General features: G+C 35.3%; 1 protein-coding gene across 1 annotated transcript in view; it reads right to left on the bottom strand.

Moving 5' to 3' along the window:
- Pigk (phosphatidylinositol glycan anchor biosynthesis class K) overlaps nt 1–17,290 on the bottom strand; it is a 91,133-nt gene that overhangs the window by 65,777 nt on the left and 8,066 nt on the right. The window contains exon 3 of the mRNA XM_090334590.1: nt 15,239–15,330. Within this exon, the coding sequence (XP_090190716.1) occupies nt 15,239–15,330 (92 nt within the window). The remainder of the gene's footprint in view (nt 1–15,238; nt 15,331–17,290) is intronic.

The following is a 17,290-nucleotide window of genomic DNA, read 5'->3' as shown; positions in this document are numbered from 1 at the left end:
ATATGTGAAGAAACTAAAGTTGAGAGAGACTACTTTGATTAAGATGAAAAAAACTAATAATGACTCTCAAATCATTTCAAACTTTACTGAGGGTCTCATTATACAGTAAAAAGTAAAGCATGGAAGTATGAACCTCAGATAAACAATTGTGTCACGCAGAAAGAATTTTGAGTCAGAATAGAACTCTTCCCCTATTGTCTATTCTGCATTCCTCTGATTTGTGTTAATTTCTCACTCTCTACAGTAAGTGCCAAACTGCCAAATCTTATGAGAAACAGAAAAGTTAGAGGAGCAGTCAGTCACTCAATCCCTTACCTCGTCATAGATCTTGTGTGTTGCTTCATTGTTGGTTAATCTGAAGCAAGCATAACTTAAATCAATCTCTTTGCCCATCTTTTTTCTGGTTTTGTCTAATTCAATAGTATTACAATAACCCTAAACACTTTAACAGCTTCTCATCTAAGTTGTTTATACATTTTCCTGTTTACACAATCCTTGGGAACTCCTGAATTTTAAACTGGTTTATTAATTTAACAAGGCCATTACAAATACTCAGGAAACCAAGTTGCTTCATATTCTGCCATAAATATTGACGTAAAACACAAATAGGTTCACTTTCTTGGGAATGCCAAAGCGAACATAAAAATAATCTGCTGAGTTATCTTCAAATTGAAATAAATAACAGCTCAGTAAGCTTATTATAGGAGAAAGCTCTGAAGATAGACTATTGTAATTTTGATGAGTTATTAAGCTATTGGTTATCATGGTAAATACAGTATATTAACAACAACTTTACAAGCCATTTCAGCATTTATCTTTGTCTTTAATAAATAGCTTTCACATATCCTATTTCTTTGTTATTTCATTTATTTCTACTGATGAACTGGGCAGCACAGTATAATAAAATCACTACACTAGGACTCTAGGAATAGGTCTGCCATTATACAATCTTTTTTTATTTTAATTTTGTTGTCAGGGTGATATATAGAGGGATTACAGTTACATTCATAAGGAAGGGAGTACATTTCTTCTGGAACACTGTTACCCCCTCCATGTTTTTCTCCCACTTTCATTCTCCCCTCCCCTGGCCACTAAGTTGTAAAGTTCATTTCCAATGTATTGTTTTATGAGTTTGGTCTAGTGGTAGAGTGCTTGCCTAGCATGCACAAAGACCCAGGTTCAATACCTCAGTACCACATACATAGAAAAGTCTGAAATGGTGCTGTGGCTCAAATGGTAAAGCACTAGCTTTGAGGAAAAGCCCAAGGAGAGTGGTCAGACACTGAGTTCAGTCCTTAGGACTGGCCAAAAAAAACCAAAACCAAAACAATGTATTGTCTTGTATAACTTTCGCTGTTAGACTGGCTCACCCTTTGTCCTTTGTCTCATCATCTTGTTCTCCTTCCCTTCCCTAATTCAAAGAGACATATATACAATACCCCAGGTACCAAATCCTAAATACCACTTTACCTTTCAGTAATACTTTATCATGCATAAAATAAAATATTTTGGGGGATATTAGTTTAGAACACTTCAGAGACCATTTTTATCACTCAAATTTAAAATTTGAAGTCTCTGAAGATGAAAAAAATTACAGGTATGAAGATCTGAAAGGAAGAAAGAAGTCACTGCATATTTTCTACATAGCAAAAAATCTACAATAATTTATTAAAATTACTTAAAGCAAGCTTCTAGAACAAATACAAAAAAATCTACAACTCTATGCCCAGCAATAAAAAATAGTGTTTGGAAAAAGGTATCATTTACAATATCAACAAAAAAACACTGAAAATTTGTGTCAAACATGTTTGTAAAAACTGTAAATTAGAAAACTTAATTGAATGTTTTTAAACACATAATTAAGTAGAGATATAGTTCACACATAAATGAAAATATTTAATACCCCCAAAGCACATCTAAGTTCATCTGCAAACTTATAATCAGAATGCACATCAAAATCTACACAAGAGTTGTTTTTTGGTTTTTTTTTTTTTTTTTTAAGAACTTGACAAGCTGACTAAGGCAAGAAATATAATGTACTTTAGTGATCGAGTACTTGACTCGAAAGTATGATGGCCTCGTTACTTACCCTACTATCACCAAAAAAAAGAAAAAAGTTCCTAAGTTCAAAGTAAATAATAAGACTCAAGAATAGCTCATTCTAAAGAACAAAGTCAAGAAAATAAGGTTACTAAATAGGAAAACCTTGAAGTACTGGTGAAAAAAACAGGTATCTCTCTCTTCTTCAACACCCTAAGACTTTCAATCAAGAAAGAAATTTCACCTATGCTCCACAAAACCATTTCAAGGTCATCTTCATCTTGCAAATTGGTCCTATTTATTCTCTAAACACAAGAACATAGAGGTAGTAGCCAAAATGTTCCTTTTACCTTTGTCATGATTCTCCATAAAGCATATCTCACTTTCATAACCACACTAAATGCGTCCCTATTCAAGACTATATTCACTTCTCCACCTGTGAGAATCCTGTGGAGTATCAGACAGGTTGGTTGCCAATATGAGACTAAAATGACAGCTTTTTCAGAATATAGAAATATCTATGTTCAAATATAATTCTTTATATCTTAAATAGTATATGAGATTAAAAGCTGTTAGTAAATATCAGAAGTTATAACAAACAAAATATTCAAAGACATGAGTTAAAATTATCTTGATGTGGATATAGTGGTTCAAGCAGTAGAGAACCCTCCTAAACGTATTTTGATAATAAACAATGACAGTATAATGCAAATTATTTATAAAACACATATATAGTTTTGGACCTTTTGTTTATTAAAAATAAGGTAAAATAAATGGAAACAAAGAAATGCTGTGACAAAGGATGACCTAATTCAGCAGTGATACTCACTAGACACTATACTAAAAATGAACTACACAACTTGCAGTAGAGAGGAGTAAGGAAGGAAAAACTGGGAGAAAACAAGCAAAGCAGTAATACTGTTCACAAAGAAATGAACTCATTTCCTGACATATGCAACTGTAATCTCTCTGTATATCACCCTTATAATAATACATAAAATTTTTAAATAAGGTAAAATAATAAGATGATTACCAACATAGTAATTATAAAAATAAAATTTTATTTATATGCATAATATAAAAATGGTTGTAACTAATGAACTATTTATCAAGATGAATACCAGGAAGTAGAAATGCTTACTCAATGTACAGTATATAAAAATTAAACCACATAATTGAGGGTAAGCATGAGAAGGGCACTAATGGGAGAGAAAGATGGAAGATGTGACATTGATCAAGATGTACTATACTTACCGTGACTTATGGAATTATAACCTCTTATTCCAACTACTAAATGATTATTTTCTTAATTTAAGTGTATATGAACAAAATTTTAGCAATTGTAATGGCTGCAAATATAAATGTTTAAGAAGTCAATCAGTGACCTTCCTGGATAGAATATTCTATCAATTTCAAGGAAATAAAACAAAATTAAAAAAGATATATAGACAGATACAACAAGTAAACACTGATACTCTAAGTGTTCTAGGTACTTTAAGTGTACTTTAAGTGACCTAGTTGTGATAAATGGTTAAAAATAGGCATGAGAAATACCAAATAGTATAAAGTAGATATCACAATAAATTGACAACTTGAACATAGAATTAACAAAGTTCAAAAGCATGTCAGAAATTTAGGGTTTGTTAGAAAGACAACAGAAAGTAAATGCAAATTCTTAATCGTAGGAGGAAAAGATAAAAGCAGTGTCTGAGAAAGAGAATTCTAACAGCTGTGTGTAGGATGAGTTGGAGGCGAGAATACATTAGAAGCAGGAATAAACATCTACAAAGGGGATGAAGTGCAGAAGTGTGTAAGGTCCAGTAACCCTAACCTGAAACCTGAAATCTGAGATCAAATCGTTTGGGAATGTGTCGAGGGTGGGGGGGAGGGGGGGCGGGAATAAAGTTAATTTGCAGATGGAAAATCTAAACAAACACACTCATTTATGTTTCAAACATATTTTATATGTATTGCCTATAATAATTTGAGAGTAGAGGTACTGAAGTCTGAACTGAGTTCTTGAGCCATATCTCCACCTTGCTGTTTGTTGGTTAGTTGGAAATGGAGTCTCAAGGACTTTTATGTCCTGATTGGCTTCAAACCATGATTCTCTCAGTGGAGCTACTAGCTTCCCATCTTGAAAGTAATTTTTTTTTTTTTTTTTGCCAGTTCTGGACTTGAGCTCAGGGCCTGAGCACTGTCCTTGGACTTTCTCAAGGCTAGCACTCTACCACTTGAGCCTCAGCACCACTTCCAGCTTTTTGTTATGTATGTGGGGTACCGAAGAATCGAACCCGGGTCTTCGTGCATGCTAGGCAAGCACTCTACCACTAGGCCAAACTCCCGGCCCCCCATTGAAAGTAATTTTATATAATATTCTTAGTGGACCTGCATTCTGACTATAACCTGTTACCTGAGGTCAGGTATGGAAATCTTCCTCTTGAGGTATTATGTCAAGATTCAAAAAGGTTTCAGATTTTAGAACATGTCAGATTCTCAGATTGGAGATGCTCAGCCTGTACTATAACAGCAAAGCATGCTAAAATACATGATGGACAAAATAGCGAAGAGTGATACTAACGTAACAAACATGGAGAAAGTAAGAAAATGAGAAAATTAGAGATGTACTCCACATGTAAATATACTTTCTAGAATGTAATGAGATATTTAAATTTTAAGTACGTATAATTACAGAAATCTCTAGATTATTATAATAAAATGAGATAATTTCTATTAAGAGAATTCTCTAATTGACATGTTACGTTAATACTAACGAGTATATTTTGTTTGGGAAAACGGCTGTGTTATACTAAAAATGCTTTCACTATACCCATTGCAGTGGCTCAAGCCAGTACTCCTAGTTACTTAGTGAGGAAAGATCAGGAAACTGTGATGGCAATTTCCTATTATCCCAGCTGTAGAGGAAGCACAATGACTAGAAGCAGGGACATGTACCTGTCTTCCCCAGAAACACAGGGGAAATGCAAATAGGAAGACCAAAGCACAAGTTGACCAGATACTATCTCAAAATCAAGATACTATCTCAAAATCAAAGTTGAGATTCCACCTCACCCCAGTTAGAATTTATCAAGAAAACAAGTGATAACAGAGACTGATGAAGATGCAACCAAAAGGGAAACTTAATATACTGTTGGTAGGAATGTAAACTTGTTCAACCAATCTGGAAAGCAATATGGATATTTCTAAAAAAATTCAACTTAGCCCTATGATCCAGGGCTGGGAGTTTGGCCTAGTGGTAGAGTGCTTGCCTAGTATGCACGAAGACACACACACACACACACACATAAAAGCTGGAAGTGGTGCTGAGGCTCAAGCAGTAGAGAAAGTCCAAGGACAGTGCTCAGGCCTTGAGCTCAAGTTCAGGACTGGCAAAAAAAAAAAAAAAAAAAAAAAAACTTCCCTATGATCCAGCAATGTCACTTTTGGTATTGACCCAAAAGATTACAAACCAGGATACAATAAAGCCACCAGCATCACCATATTCATCATAGCACTATTCAACATAACCTATGTATGGGAATCAACCTAGATGTCCCTCAGTGGACAAGTAGATCAAGAAAATGAGATATATATATCTATATATATAGATATATATATGAATTTTACACATCCTTCAAATATTTTACCATATGTGAAGAAATGGGAAGACTTAGGAAAAATCATATTATGTGAAGTCAAGCCCCAAAAGACAAAAGATACATATTTTTCCTCATATGTGGAAGCTAGACTTAGCATTTAAACTTATAAGTAAATGTGTTAGTTGGTATGCAAGTTATTTGAAATTTAGTAGGGGAGTAAGGGAGGACTCAGAATAGAATATGCAATTCCTTAGAAAGTGGCAAAGTCACTTTTATTTTCAGCAAAATAAAACTGAAAGCAGGTACTCTAAAAGGGTGGGGTGAGGTCCAGGGAAAAGGAGTAAATGAATGAAAAGAAGGGGAGAATGCACTCAAGAACCCAATGTATATCCTACAGAGTAAGGAAGAATGAGGGAAGGGGCAGGATGGGTGAGAATGTTGAAAGGGGTGACACTGACCAAGATATATTGGATTCACCCACTGATTTCTTAAATGGCAATTCTTTTGTACAACTACTTAAAAATACTTTAAAAAAATAATCAGTGTTGGCCAGGGATGGTGGCTCATGCCTGTAATCCTATCTACTCAGGAGGCTGAAATCTGAGGATCAGGGTTCAAAGCCAGCCTGGACACTAAAAGTCCACGAGACTCTTATCTCCAATTAACCATCAGAAAACTGGAAGTGGTGCTGTGGCTCAAGGGATAGGGCAGTAGCCTACCCCTGTTGTCCTGAGCTGAAGAGCTCAGGGGAGGGGAGGAGAGTCAGGAGAAGAGGAAAGAAAGGAGATAGGAGAGAAGACATGGGAGAAGGGAGAGGTCTAGCCATAAACTTAAATTCAAATTGACTCAATTTTTATATAATAATGCATATAAAGACTCTCAGTAGAATCTTTTAACCATTTTGAACATTTTTAATCCATATAATGGGAAAACAATCTCTCATAAAGGCCTCAAGGAATAAATTATTCATTATAAAATTTCTGACATAGTATCTGAATTATGTTAGATAATGGAAATATAGTAGATAATGCATGGGGAAAGGGACAAAAATAGATCTCCACTTTCACTCCTCTCAATGAAGAGAAAGCTGGAAGAATCAAGTCTTTCTTCATGTTGCTATAACAGGGACTAAAAGTGCTAAAATTTCTTATTACAGCTCAAACTCATACAAAGTCAAGTCTATAGCAACATGAACAACAGCAATCAAGTCATATTACTAAGGCTGAAAAATCAACAATACTAACAGGTAAACACTTTTTTTCAGTTTATAGAAAGATTACTAGAATTCACCTAATGTCTAGCTAGGTCCTTCTTCTAGGTCTTCCTACTGTGTTTCACTGTGTTTCAGGGGAAGACAGGCCTTGCCCCTGCTTCCAGTCACTGTGCTTCTCCTATTGCTGGGATAAGGATCAACTGCCAGAGCAGTTCTCCCATCACCCCACTACATCTTTACTTCCCAAATAACTAGGATTACAGGCTTGAGCCACTTTGGATGATAAAGGCAAAATGCATCCAGAGAGAACTCATATGTTCGCAAGGTAGGAAATAAATGAAGTTAAGAGTTAACTTGTTTTAGATCAGATTTTTATGTACTCTTGAAAAATAAGAATTTTGAATGCTCAAGTGAGATTGTTCCAGCCCGGGATGTCTAAATAAGGTGTAAAAAATAATTTTACAAAATTAATCATTGTTAATTTGTGTACTTGATTGAACACATGTTTAATAAACAAGAATGAGGAAGAAACGGTATCCACAAATTTTTCCTTTAAATTAAAGTTCCAATTAGTTCAGAGCCTCTATTACACTATTCATTTTTAACTAAACTCAACATAATGTGCCAAAAAAAATCCACTATGATGAAGTATCACATTTAGCATTAAAGATCAACAACAAAGCTGGGTGTCCAGCACTCACATCTGTCATTCTAGATAATTAGGAGGCTGAGATCTGAGGATACAGTTCAAAGCCAGCCAGGACAAGAAACTTTATAAGTCTCTTATCACCAATTAACTACCAGAAACTCAGAAGAGATTCTGTGGCTCAAAGTGTGAAGAGTTAAGAGACAAAGCCCCTGAAACTACATAAAAGCAAGGGCAGAGCAGTTTTAGACCATGTATAGACTGAATATAGACATTAAAAAACTAGAAAGGAGGAAAGAAGGAAAGAACTACAGTTAGAGCACCAATGAAAGTCAATGGATATAGACTAATATGGAGATTAAACAGAATTAATCGGGTGAAATGTAAGTGGAGGTTTCTTAAAGAACTGAAAATTAACCTTCCCTATGATCCCGCCATACCACTTCTGGGCAACTACCCTGAACATCATAACCCAAGATATGATAAAGACACCTGTTCAGCTATGTTTATCTCTGCACTATTCACAATAGCCAGGCAATGGAAGCAATCCAGATGCCCTACTCCAGATGAATGCATACAGAAAATGTGGTGTATATATACAAGATAAAATAATGGGATTTGCAGGGAAGTGGATGAATCTAGAGCGAATCATGTTGAGTGAGAAAAGTCAAGACCAAAGGAACAAAAGGCACATGGTATCCTTAATATGTGGATATTAGATCCAAACAATACAAGAGTGAGGACTCAATATTTGCATACCCAATGCTATGGACATGGTATTGGAAATATAAACACAACTACATAGACATAAAAAGCTATGACTCTATAGACATAATGTTTTATTTCATAAATTAATATGTAACTATGATATACAAACCCTTAGCCTAATTTTGATTATGTTCTAAAAACTAAGTGCCAGTGATTGTATATAGAGATTCCCTTCTTGAACACTTGTTTGTTAAACATGTCATTTGGAATATGATGTAAAAATCAATGTTAATAAATTCTTAAAAAAAAAACTAGAAAGGAGGAAAGAAGGAAAGAACTACAGTTAGAGCACCAATGAAAGTCAATGGATAAGGTGACTGAGAGCCGTCTCAAGGAGGCAGAACTGGCATTTGATTGTAAGTAGAATCCTAATCAAGTATATCAGACTCATGTTTGGAAGTTTAAAAAAAAAAATCTATGAATAGAAGATGATCAGCCAGCCACAGAAGCAGGGGGAAAACAGGATCCCAGAGGAGGAAAATGTTGACAAGTAATTATGCAAGTGTTGCCTAGAGGAAAAGAAATTCTGATTAAACACTAACATTTTGAATTTCTTGACAGCACCATTCCTAGAGTACCCCAATCTGTCCTAGCTGCAAGGCACTGCTTGAATTGGACCACTCCTACTTGCATTCTTTGCTCACCAAACTTGTGCCCATCCAGGAATTCTCACTTCTTGAGGATATTTCTCTAAAATTGGATGAATGAGCTGGGTGCGAGGGCTCACACCTGTAATCCTAGCTACTCAGGAGGCTGAGATCTGAGGATCAAGGTTCAACACCGACCCAGGCACAAAAGGACCTGAAACTCTTATCTGCAATTAACCTCTAGAAAACAGAAAGGGGGCTTGGCTCAAGGGTAGGGTGGTAGCCTTGAACTGAAGAGCTCAGGGACAACGCCCAGACCAATTTCAAGCCCCATCACCCATTAAAAAAAAAAATTGGACAAATGAGACTGTAGGAAACAAACTTCTGAGAATATAAGTAATGCCAGATCTCTCCCAGAAAAAGGATGGCCTTATCTCAATGGGGTGAAAAAATGAGATTACTAAACTCCTGGGCTGAGGAATAGGTCTGCCCTGTTGGAAGAAACACTCCCAGGTTAAAGCCCCAAACTCCAGAACGTGTCTATGATGATCAGCCTTCCACAAGTGACTCCTCTACCTTGCCTAGGCCCTTGTCATCATCACCTGTTTCCCTTGAGCCAGGTGAACAACAGAATATGGTGGATACTGCTTGGTATCTAGTGGCATAAAATCTGCATAATAAATATCCTGGAGCTCCCAAAAAAAAAAAAAAAAAGAAAGTCAATGGATATAGACTAATATGGAGATTAAACAGAATTAATCGGGTGAAATATAAGTGATTAAAATAAAAACTGATCAGAATATCAGATTTGGAAATCAATTACAAAAACCCTTCAATAGCAAGATAAGAAATTCGAACTTTAGTTTGCAGAGACTAAAAGTTTCTGAATAAAAGGAGATAAAGAATTAACAGGCTTAAATTAGTAATAGTAGCTTCATATATTAATTGAAATACAGAATAAAAAAGCAGTTTGGGGAGAAATTAGAAAAGCTACTGGATTTAACTACAAAAAGAGTTGATCAGATAGGGATTACAAAAAGAGTTGATCAGATAGGGATAGAAACTCATATTTATCCAACTGGTAGTAAAGCTAAATCATACTTAAGAAAAATCTATTTACATTTCATTTATATCATGAACTCAACCACATGCACTCAGTTGAGACAGAGAGACAGACAGACAGACACAGAGATCTCCAGTAAACATGAGAAGAGAGCTAGGAATCTGTTCTTTTAAGTCAGTCCAATTCTAATATGTATTGCAAAGCATATTCATCATAATTTTTGAGTCAAAGATAGGCATTTTTTTCATATAACATGGCTCTTACTCTTAAGTAAGCCACTTCATCCAGTGTTCAAATGAAGAAACATGCTAGAAGAAAAACTGGCTGTGTTACACTTAAAAACAATACTACACTATAATTTATGTGCTATCACAGAAACTGTCTAGAATAATTTCAGCACAATGTTTGCTTCACATTCAGACTTAAGAACCTACTTCCTGCTTAATGTCTTTTTCTTTTCTCATCTTAATCATGTTAAACACACTGGAGGTAGCCAAACAGATATTTTGTCCAAAACAAATTACTTGAGGACAGAAAATCACCTAAAAATGGTGAACATTGCAGGAAGCTAAAATCAGAAAAATAAAAGCAAAATCCCTGAACAATGGTACAGTTACAGTTAAGGTTGGGGAAGAGGTGCAAGACAGTTCCCTTGGGTTCAATTTAGATCTGAAAATGATAACCAGGAGGCTGGAAAGCACTTAAGAGCATTTATGAGTTGATCTTTTTATTTACCTACAAAACTATTAATATCTCATATCTCCTTTCCATTAATTAATTTTCCTAATAATATTATAAAAGTATACAAACAGTTATCACAATTCAATATCTAACATCTTCAGAAAACTAGACTAACACAATTTAAGGTACGTATATTTTTTTAATTTTAATGTACAAGCTTGTGCTTGTTTTGCACAAATGACTATTTCCAAGTCATGCATCTACTTATTTAGCCAATACCTGATGAGTATCTTTTAGGCCCAAGTACTGTGATAGAAGCTGGGAGTAGAAGGAGAAATAAACATAATAATGAAGGCTGACTATGTTTAGTATGCAAAGCCCTGGATTGGATCCCTAATACCACCAAAACTAAAAGATAATATAAAAAATGAAAACAACAATAAAATCTCACAATCCTTGTTTGCTTCAATGTAGTTTCAGAATACTAAGGGAGTTATGAAATTATAATTAGGCTACACTGACCTTTCCTAAGGATGGGGATGGAAGGGAAAAACTAAGAGACAGCAAAGGGAAGGATAACATTTCCCTAAAAGAAATATACTCTTTACCTAATTTATGTGACAGTAATCCCTCTGTATATCACTTTTTAAATAACAATACATTTTTTTTTTTTTGCCAGTCCTGGGACTTAAACGCCAGGCCTGAGCCCTTGAGCTTTCTCAAGACCAGCATTCTAGCACTTGAGCCACAGCACCACTTCAAGCTTTTTCTGTGTGCATGTGTGTGACACATAGGACTCAAATCCAGGGTTTCCTGAATGCCAGGCAAGCATTCTATCACTAGGCTACATTCCCAGTCCAATAAATACATGTTTTCTTTCTCCTTTTTTTTTTGGTTGAGGGGCTTGGACTTTGGGCCTGGGCACTGCCCCTGAGCTCTTCAGCTCAAGGCTACCGCCCTCCCCTTGAACCACAGTTTTTACAAGAGCCAGAAAGAAAAGAAATGCAAGCAAAAAATAAAGCAGTGGGCTGGGAAGATGGCTAGTGGTATTGTGCTTGCCTAGCATGAAGCCCTGAGTTCAATTCCTCAGTACCACATACACAGAAAATGCCAGAAGTGGCACTGAGGCTTGAATGGTAGAATACTAGCCTTAAGTAAAAAAAGCTCAGGGACAGTGTCCAGGCCCTGAGGTCAAGCCCCAGGACTGGTGAAAATAATAGTAATAATAATAAAATCAAAAATAATGCTCCCCAAATGTGGTTGTACATCGGAACTAAATCTTCACATGAGAATGAGAAATTCTTATGCCACAAGTGCTAGAAGGTCAGGAGCAGGTTTAGGTAGCAGTCAACTAGCTGTCAATGTGGGCATTTCATCGTGGAGCATAAATGATCACAGTAGCAGTATATAAAACACAAACAAAATGCCAGAGAATGTGCAAAAGAAGGGCTATAAAGGACCTTCAAAAGGGACCAACAAATTGTGAACTTCCAAAATAAATAGCATTCATCTAGATCACATGTTTTAGTAAATAATTTGTGATGTGAATAAATTTTCTATGAGAATTATATGAGAAACTTAATGCAAATAATTTACATTTCATGACAGAGATAAATGTTCCTTTAAAATCAAGCAAACATGCCTAGCAGGCACAAAGCCCTAAGTTCGATTCCTTGGTACCACCTACATAGATAGAAACAAGTCATATAATGAGTGATTGTTGTCCTTAATGTACTATGTTATCTCTCATCTCTTTTGCTGTCCCTTGGTTATCGCCTACTGTTACAGTATTTTACCTTGTTATCTGATATATTGTATACTGTATGTTTATTTGGTTATTTGAAATAGGATAGGGAAGGGGGGAAAACAAGATGAAGGGCAGGGGTGGAGGGAGGGAAATGGGGACCAAATGAGAAAGGGTATCAATGCTTGTGAAGTAATATACCTTCTATCCGGTGAATATAATGTAACCCTTCTATTAATTACAATAAAAAAAAGATGGAAAAAAAGCTGAAAGTGGTGCTGTGGCTCAAGTGGTAGAGTGGTAGCCTTGAGAAAGCCCAAGAATAGTGCCTATGCCCTGAGTTCAAGTCCTAGGACTGAAAAAGAAAAGCTGACTTTCTAACAAACCATCAATTTCTTATCATAGCTAACAAGCATAATAACCCAGGCGAGTATGCGTCTTCCTCTTTAGATTTTCATAGGTTTTGAAAACTCTCACCATAGTACAATAACAAAATAGAAAAAAAAAATTTCCTAGAAAAGAATATTGCAATTTTATGTTTTAGGTGAAATAGACAGCTGCCAGTGTGGTTCAAGTGGTAATATGGTAGGATTAATAACAACTTAAGTTTTTAGGAAGTGGCGCTATGGCCCTACCTTGAGTGAAGAGCTCAGGGACAGCGCCCATGGCCAGAGTTCAAATCCCATGATCAACAAAAAAAAAAAATTAAGTTTTTAGTGTTGAACATACTCTGAAATGCTGCATATATTGAATATGTTTGGGAAATTTTTTAAAAAACTGGTAAAAAAAATAAAAAATAAAATCAAGCAAACAAGCTAGATGCCAAGTGATTCAAGTCTATAATCCTGACTACTCAGGCTGAGATCTGAGGATCGTAGTTCAAAGCAGCCCAAGGCAGTAAAGTTATGAGATTCTTACTTCCAATAAACTACTAAAAAGCCAGAAATGGAGCTGTAGCTGGAATGGTAGAGTACTAGCCTTGATCAAAAAATGCTCAGGGACAGTGCTAGGCCCAAGGACTGGACAAAATAATAAGCAAACAAAACCAGAACACCAGTCACAATTTTAATAATATGCAGTGACTAGTGATGTGTCTCAAGATCATTTCTTGGAATTGAAACAACTTATATAATAATGTTTTGGCTGCAAATGTTCCATATTGTACAGAATAAGTTCAACTTATTTTTGAAATTCAAGTTTTAAAACTGTCCTCAGTGATTCTAAATTATCTCCTAACAACTTTCTGACCAAAGCCACTTATATTTTTATACTAAGTTGCAAGCAGGAGCTAAATTACAAAGTCACCAGCAACAGCAATATTTACCATAATAAGAAAAAAGGAAAATAATTTTCAATTGATTTCATTAAATAATAAAATGGTTTAAATCAACAACTATTTAAAGCCCCTTTCTCCAGAACATATTTCCTAAATATAGATGACCAATCATTTGCAATACAAATAAGCTTTCAAAGGAAACTCTTCAGAAACCTAGTAAGTTTCTGAAACATGAAATAATACACCTACTACTTCTCTTATTGTTATCCTCCAAGTCTTAATTAATTGAAATCCTATTGACTAATTCATAGAACAGGAAGATTGTTTACAAAAGTCTATTGTCAAACTATCCATAATGATTCTTTTTTTTTCCATAATGATTCTCTAGAAAAGAACACAGTGAAAACAGCCAATTAAAATCCAAAATCCTACAAAAAAAAGTTGACAAATAAAACTTTTATAACTAATACATCAGAGCAACCTCCTTCTCAGGCTTACTTAATTTCAAGATTGTAAAGTATTATCTAATTGCCTCAATGATGAAATGTAATGATTAAATTACAGTTTTCAGGCCAAAATAGTTTTTTATACAGAAGAAAATATGACTTTTCTTACCCGAGCCAGGCACTCCTTCCTTTATTTCAATTTATGTCTCTATTTATTTTGAAACAAAAATCTGAATCCTACAAAGAAGGTTACTGTTAGCCCATGAGAAAGCAGGCTAGGTATGCTACTTTGATTTAGCCAATTTGCCACAAGGACCAATATTCAAGCTTACTTCACTATAAAGCTCTTTCCACAGTACTTCACAAGTACTAAATAAATCAAACTAAGTAACTGAACTGAGGACACTTTCTTCCTCTCCTGCTTTGGTAACATCTACAATAAATCTATCACAGATAAGCCAAATGAAAAGACAAGATACTGGAATGGCTCCCTACAAATAGGAAATTTCCCGCTTTATGAATCTCCATAGAACAGAGACCATTTCCTTACACAGAAAGCATAATGCCCATATTCACATTCATTCAGTTCTCTGGGGCATGGATAAGATCACTAACCTACCATCTGCAACAAACCATTCCCAGCAAGGACCATAGAAGGGCTAGACAGTAAGAACTTGGTACAACAGGGATGGATTTGGGTAGCAGAGGCAGTGGCAACATTAAGTATCAGAAGGTAACAGTGGCAGCTATGCAGGCTAAGACTAGCCTTCAGAAATGTGTGGCAGCACTACTGTCCCACCAGCTGCTTTTAGCTCAGTATTTTTAGCTTATGATTTTCTACTACAAAGTCTTTCTTGTTCTTATTTAAGGCTTCTTTTTCAGCTTGAATCTGTTAAAATTTCGCTGTTACCTGTAAAAATCCAAAGGCATTTAATAAATTAGTTGTTATACTTTACCTAGTCATTCAACGTTAGTATATTAGTGACTCTTATATAACTTGCCAGTGTGGCTTAAATAATCCTATTTTATACATGAATGCTGTATACTCAACGAAAATTTCAGAGATTTTTGCCTCTTTCAAAAGCAACATATATATATATACATATATATATATACAATTATGTAAAGGTCACCTTTGCAGAGGTTCAAAATTAAACTTAATTATGATTTCTTACCTGTCGGGAATACCTAGCCTCTTGACACTTCTATAAACAGAGAGAGTGTTTGCAACATGTCGATAGTTAAACCAGAATCGAGATGTACACACCTAAAGTATTAAAACAAAAATTTGAGTCAAATAAGACAAAGACTTAAAAAACATTTTTCCTGACATTTGATATAAGACATGGCTGAATAAAGAGTTTCAGGCTTAATAAAATAAATGGAAATCAAAACGACTTTGAGATTCTACCTCACTCCAGTTAGAATGGCCATGATCAAGAAATCTAATAACAACAGATGCTGGAGGGGATGTGGCCAGAAAGGAATATTACTATGCTGTCGGCGGCAGTATAAACTCTGATTCAACCACTATGGAAAACAGTAAAGAGATTCCTCAAAAGATGATTGGGAAGGGGGAAGAGGAGGGAAATGGGAACAAAAACATGAGAAGGGGTATCAATGTAAGAAGTAATGCACCTACTTCCTGGTGAATGTAACTGTAACCCCTCTATACATTACCCTGAAAATAAAAAATAAAAATTTTAAATTTTAAAAAAGAGCAAAAAAAAAGAAAAAGACTGAAGAGACTAAACATAAAGCTCCCTCATGACCCAGAAATCGCACTCCTTGGCATTTATCCAAATGTCCAGAAACAAGGGCATATTAAACTTATTAGCACAGTGATGTTCATTGCAGCATTATTTACCATAGCGAAGATATTGAACCAACTTAGTTTATCTTGTGTGACTGTTGTTCTTAATGTATTATGTTACTTCTCTCTCTCTCTTGCTCTCTTTTTTGTCCTTATGGTTAATCTCATATTGTTACTGTATCTGACTTTGTTACCTGGTATATTGTATATACATTTATTGTTTATTTGAAACAGGGAAGGGAAGGAGGGAAAACAAGATGATTGAAAAGGGGTAAGGGAAGGGAAAGGGGGACAAAAACATGAGAAGGGGTATCAATGTTCAAGGATTAATGTACCCATTAACGGTGACCCCTCTATACATTACCCTGACAACAACAAAAAAAGTTTCAGACTTAGAACATAAATATCAATAAAACCCATCTCTCTAAAGAAACGCCTGCCTTTCTTTCTTTCTTTCTTTCTTTCTTTCTTTCTTTCTTTCTTTCTTTCTTTCTTTTTGCTAATCCAGGGCTTGATCTCAGGACCTGAGCACTGTCCTTGGGCTTTCCTCAAGGCTAGATACTCTAACACCTAAGCCACAGTACCACTTCTGGCTTTTCTATGTATGTGATACTTTGGAATTGAACCCAGGTCTTTGTGCATGCTAGGCAAGCACTTTACCACTAGGCCAAACTCCGCGCCCAAGAAACGCCTTTCATAAGTGACAAACAAGACCAGGTGAAGAAAAAAACAAATCTTTGGAAAATTTAGCAAAATATTAATTCAATTTACTTTCAAGTTCTGTGATTCTGTAATACTCCTCTTTCTAGAAGATTAAAAGTTTAAGAATCAAAGAAAATAACCATAATCACATAATAGAGAAGAAAATTAACTACCCTGGGTTATGTAATATTTGTTTTGTATTGCTTCCTTATTTATATAAAACACAGACCAAAACATAACAAATTTTTATAATGCAATGTGCATTATAAAGCTACTGAACTGAAAAAAAAAACTGAACACGCTTCAACCAAATTTTACACTTAAATATATTACTTAACCCAGGCACCAGTGGTTCATGCTAGAAATCCTAAGTATTCAGGAGGCTGAGATCTGAGGATCATGACTTGAAGCCAGTATGGGCAGGAAACTCCATGAGACTCTTCTTTCTCATTAAACACCAAAAAAGGCAGAAACAGAGCTGTGGCTCAAGTGGTAGAGCTAGATCCTTGAACACAAAAGCTTAGGCATGGTGCCTAGGCCCGGAGTTCAACCAAGACCAACACACACACAAAAAAAAAAAAGTTATCAAAGGTACTCCAAAGAATTTAACTCTATGATTCATTTAGTTTCTTGGGAATCCATTCTATAGGAAGTAATCAAAATCAGGATCAGTTATAGTAGGTCCAGCAAGCACATTCCTGCCACAAAATAA

Source organism: Megascapheus bottae, chromosome 6, assembly GCF_031878675.1.
Source record: "Megascapheus bottae isolate mThoBot1 chromosome 6, mThoBot2.hap1, whole genome shotgun sequence".
NCBI classification, from domain to species: domain Eukaryota; kingdom Metazoa; phylum Chordata; class Mammalia; order Rodentia; family Geomyidae; genus Megascapheus; species Megascapheus bottae.
Note: the sequence above shows the minus strand (reverse complement) of the source record. Positions and strands in the feature narration are given on the sequence as shown.